The sequence below is a fragment of the Atta colombica genome, unplaced genomic scaffold (genome assembly GCF_001594045.1).
Source record: "Atta colombica isolate Treedump-2 unplaced genomic scaffold, Acol1.0 scaffold207, whole genome shotgun sequence".
In the NCBI taxonomy this organism is placed as follows: domain Eukaryota; kingdom Metazoa; phylum Arthropoda; class Insecta; order Hymenoptera; family Formicidae; genus Atta; species Atta colombica.
The window spans coordinates 612,432-618,038 of NW_017259302.1; the positions used below are offsets into that span (position 1 = coordinate 612,432).

A 5,607-nucleotide genomic window follows, 5' to 3' on the forward strand; every position below is an offset into this window, starting at 1 on the left:
AGAGAGAGATCCTTTTGCACGCTTGCTATAATGATTATATGTTAATAAAAAGTTTTTATTAAAAAACATTTTCGTGTTCATCTGTTTATATATGCTATCATACTGTTTTAAAACAAATATACATTAAGTTCACAAATATACATTAAGATATCAAGTTCTTATTGAATAGAGAATTTGTATTTAATTTTAAAGTTTTTTGTCTGTCCATAATGTACATACTGATATTTTGAAAAATCTTCTGGAAAAAGAAAGAAGAGAAAAAATCCATATATGCTTCACATAGCCAAGTTCTCGTTTTATAGGAAAAAAATATTTAATGCGAATAAACGACGACTTTTTTCATTAAATTATCTTATGAAATCAAAAGATTGGAGAAATTTTTCGTGATCACTGAATGCATCAATGGTTCATTAACTAAATAGTATGTCAATTTATTGTTGATTGTCTTCTTGCGGAAACACCAGTCTTTTACTAGATTACGAGTGAATTCAGATTGATATTCCGTGTACGTAATCGCGTGAAATTCAATCGGAGAGCGTGCGAAACAGTGGTTAGGAAGCGTACGAAAAAGTGAAAATTCGTCAAAAAATCAGCCGCAAAATACCGCAAGAAAATTGTTCCTTATTATTGCATAAGACATTTAACTTTTAACGTGTTGATAAAATGTTACAACTATGTTATATATGCGCCTAAAAAATTAGAAAAATTTAAAAAATTTTTTAAATTAAAAGAATTTATATGCAATACATATATATTTTATTACATATATTCCGAATTGTATGCTGTAATTACAGTAAATGATTTTTATTATACGAGCAAAGACATATTGATTACAGGTTTCTTTTATGGTGAACGGATTGTAATTAAACTTAACCTACATATCGCTCATTTGCTGTAACAACTAAAAAAAGTTTTCTTGAAAATGAGTTTGAATGTTTGGAATTATTAAAATTTGGTAATATTAATTTTGAAATCCAATTTTGACAGTACAGAAATAAAATATGTATACTTTTGAAATATGTTTTACCTTTTTTCTTTAAATTTCTTTTTTATAAATAACTTAAAAAAAAATGACAACTTTTTAATTATGTTAGCAACTTTAAATTATTGTAGCAATTAAGCGATATCCTACATGGACTTAATAAAATGACAAACATCACAATTGTTGAATTTAATACTATAATTACTCTTTTATAAATCATTTTATAAATATTATAATGTTATTACATTATTTCTATTTATTCTATATATGGTAATACTGAATTGATAATCAGCCAACTATTAATTGAAATAAGACTTTATCTCAGTATATAATTTAAAAAAAAAAACGAATTATAAAAGAATTTAGATTATTATAAAAACGTTTGATATATGTTTCTAAATTGCATAAGATTAGAATCTTATATGTATATGTAATATAATGCAAGAATGAATATGAAATTTTTGATGATAATAAGCAATGTGTGTTGGTTATTCAAACAATTCAAATGTTACAATTGATTAAATTAATAAAGTAGAATTATGCAAAACAGTGTATCGGAAAGTTGTAATGAAAACTGTTATTATATGCTAATCGATTATCATTGTTGTGCCGACTACATCATCATGTCGCAGCGTCATGGTTAGATTAAATAATTGCTATTAAATAGGCGGACAGTGATCGACTATTTCTCAAGTGTTTGCAAACCCTTACACTTTATGGATGCGTATCTTATTTGACAATTAAAAATTCGAATGATTTACTACCTCGGTGAAAGGATTCGAAAGCAGGTAAAAGTAATACGATACCTACAGAAGGTCGAGTTTAGATTACAAGACATCTGTGATTATCTAATCTTTATTTTGCGCTATGCTTTAAATTTCAGCTGATCATGCGCTTGTCATTTCGCGTGACGACGCATTTTCTTTAAAGAATAAATCGTGTAAATGATGAGACAAAATCCCCTAGATCGATCGAAATGATTGCTTTCTTGGTGCTTCACGCGGGATTCTCCTTTCACCTTTCGCAGACCCCGTGCGATGACATGAAGAGTCATGTACATTTTCGCCCCATTTGAATCTTCGACCCAATTCTCATAATTACTCGTAATCATTTTTCCGAGTTTCCGTCTTTCTCAGGAAGCCTCAAACTCTTCTTTCTCACGTTCAAGAAATTCACGAGAGATTGGAAAAACTGATAAGCACCGTGATATTAATTTATTAATTTATACAGGCACTAAAATGTCTTAATTTTGGTAAGAGTAAAGCAATATCTTGAGATGATTTTTGAATCCTCTATTTGTAATCTGGAATCTTTTTTGGTGAAAATTGTTATAAGTGAAATTTCATTCTCTTTTTCCGAAATAAAGAAGATCAAAATCTAGTTTTTTCTTCTAAAATATCTTATTTAAAAACTATTTAATAACAAAAATGTTAAAAAATAACCCTGAATTTTTTCACATTTTTTGAAGGTTTATAGAACAGTATAAGACTGAAAAGAAAAGAGAGAAAGTTTAATCATTTTTAACAGTGTAACTTTCATGATATTCTGACATGTATTTTTGATCCATTTTATTTCAGAAAGCAGAAAATATAGAAGATAGAATATATATAAAAGATATTTTTTATCATTTTTATTTAATATACTGGAAGTAATACATTATGTGCTTATATGAAGTGTCCTTAAAAGTATATATTCGATTATTTGCGACATATATAGCGCGCGGCAAAACTTTAAGAATAAATTGATCTTCTGTTTCCTAACAAAATAAGATCCACTTTTTTACTAAATCATATTTTTAACATAAATCAGCTTTTTATTGGCAGTATCAAATGTTTCTAAAATATGTGATAAATTATGGATAGATATATCTTTTTAAATTCTATAATAGTTAATTTTCATCATATCTTGTTATTAGCACGAATCGATGAATTATCAATTTTCTTCCTGTTGCGAAGTCGCAAAAAATATAAATAAAAATCTAAGAATTCTCTGGTAATACTTTATTGACAATATAGCCTTCCTTTTGCGTGTGGCACGCGTCGATCGCTTAGAATTCTTCTGTAGAATTTCTTGATTTATAATTCCCTCGCACTCACCCGTTGTGCATTCTTCTATCACGTGCTCCACGTTGTTAATGATTTATGATGGTCGAGGATTAACGACACAGTTGTCGTCAAGGGTAATTGTCAATTTGCACGATTTTCGGTGCACTCTCTCACACGCGACACGCGACGGAGAAGTGAGGATAATCGAATGCCGGCAATGTTTCTGTCGGCTAATATCTTTGCACGTGTCCGAGAAACCGTTAAGGTAATCACCACCGTGTGTACCTATTTCTCCACCGTCTGTCGAAGTGTATTCGTACAATCGATCAACCACTTCTCTACTTGCCGGAAATAATCCAGCTTGCAGCGATCGATTATCACCGATCCTAGGTGGTTTTAGATCGAGTCGCACTGATCGACTACGTTAATGTGATACTCGCGATCGTGTCCTGCCTTCCTGCTGCATAGTTCTTTATGAAAGCGCAGTGTGCACCGTCCTGGTGGTGGAAAGCTCCCTAAAAGCGCGGAACTGATTCGTGCCGACTCGTGGAAAGGAAACGAGAAGAGGGAGAGGAAGTCGGAGAGGGAGAGTTGAGAGGAGACGAGAGAGGTGGAGGAAAGTTATTTTATCTTATGTTATGTACCCGCCAAGTGAGTGAGAAAGAACCACGAGAAGTTAGTGGCGGACGTAATGAAGAAGAAGGAGGTGGAGAAGTTGTAGCTCCCGCGTCCACGTCTTACTTTCCTTTCTCTAAACGAGCCGCACGGCTGCTGCCCTCGATTCGAGACATCGATTGTGTCCCGCCGGTCTCCAAAATACGCGCCACCAAAAGTGCCGTTCGCTGAGTCTGACAATGGATGCTTTCTTTCTTAGTTACCTTTCGATTACATTTTTAAGGAGAACGACGCCGTGACAAAATCGTTCCAGCCACGCGACGTCGATCAAAGATGTTGCAAAATGATTGATAATTGATGGGGTATCATGAGCTTGCGAAAGACAAACTTCGTATATATTCATCCATTATTTGAAAAAAAAATTTGGAGATTAATATCCTTATGTTTTGGAGTATTCGATACATAGTACAGTTCTCTTCGAGCTCAAACGAATGAATTATAGTCCGTCTATTGCTATCATCATTCACTTCATCTGCATATAAATCAGCTTGCATAACTTTTCGGGCAAAATAAATCGAAATACTGCAACTTACATGAATGCAAATTGCAATATTTTTTATAGCACATTTTCTTTAATATAAGTAATAGTAAATGAAGTAACAGGGGGAAGGTACGGGTTTGTTACATTGATTAGATTTGTATTTTTATAACACCCACCGGTTTCTTGAGATCATAGTCTCAGTCTACTGTCATTTCACACCTAGATTTAATGTCTATTCATCCCAGTTCTTCTACATCCCTGATTCAAGAAATATTTGTCCTAGAGATTTATATTTTTTTCATGCGGATACTAAATAATAATACAATATAAAATATATATATTATTCTCTTCTTTCTTTTCATAGGTGATTCTTTTTATTCAGGTAAAGATTGTAAATATATTTTAAGTGTAATTAACAAATTCGTTTATTCTATTTAGCACAAGTTGTCTATCATTAGCTTGAATTATCGGCACCCTTATCTAACTTGATGCTACCGCTCCAAACAGTTTTTTAATGATTCTGTTTTGCCTGATAAAGAAAATATTGCAGTCCTATCATTTAGGTTTATTTTGGTTCCGATCTTAGTTTGTCAGTTTTTGTTATCGAAAATTCTTTGATTTTTTTTTTAGTAGTCGTAAAATTATAATAAATAAAGATGCACAGCATAATTTGGAAACTCAATTAGACTCTGTTAGGTAAATTATCCACAAAATAACCTATTATATAAATTATGAAAGTTACCTTAAATATAATCTTTTAGATACTTTAAATAATTAATTGCATAATTGATTTATGTAGATCTGCTTGCTCTAGAGGAGCCTGAGTGAAGGATTGGCAAAGATTTACGAAATTTCGTTTACATGGCGATAATTAGTTCGCACAGTGCTTACTCTTTTTTGTAAATGGAGACGTAATCGCGTGGTCGATAATGTTTGGTTGTCGCAGCTAGCGGCCACGATAACGCAATACAGTTGAGAAAGCGCATTGTGTATTTCGCCTGGCCGTGAAATCAGTTTTGTTCTGCGATGGTTGCTCGACTTTTTCCGCGACAGAGAGAATTAAAATATCGCAAAAAATCATGATATCGCGATAAATCAAATGACTCGAAATTACATCACTTATGTGACTTAATTGCGCACATTACCGATAAATCAAAAGAAAAATTTAGTCAATTGATGCTACAAAATTCACTTGGAAACATGACACTTCATTTCAAGAGTGCAAATGACTATATATTAAATTTTCATTAAAATATAGCTGTCTATATTTAATTTTATTTTTACATTAAAAATTAAATTCCATTAAAATTACATTATATTTAAACGTCTATACATAATTATTTACTTTAATTTTGTTCTTTGTTTCCTTTACATTATTTAGATTTATAATATAGCGAGTTATAATATAGCAAACAAAAATTTTA

The 5,607-nt window shown here is 31.5% G+C and overlaps 1 protein-coding gene across 3 annotated transcripts in view; it reads right to left on the reverse strand.

The window, feature by feature from the left end:
• The window catches only part of LOC108687560 (peroxidase), a 27,072-nt gene extending 23,610 nt beyond the window's left edge, over window positions 1-3,462 (reverse strand). For all 3 annotated transcript variants that reach the window (XM_018193404.1, XM_018193405.1, XM_018193406.1), the window contains exon 1: window positions 3,079-3,462. In XM_018193404.1, the coding sequence (XP_018048893.1) occupies window positions 3,079-3,089 (11 nt within the window). In that variant the 5' untranslated portion in view covers window positions 3,090-3,462. The remainder of the gene's footprint in view (window positions 1-3,078) is intronic.
• Between the last annotated feature and the right edge of the window lie 2,145 nt (window positions 3,463-5,607).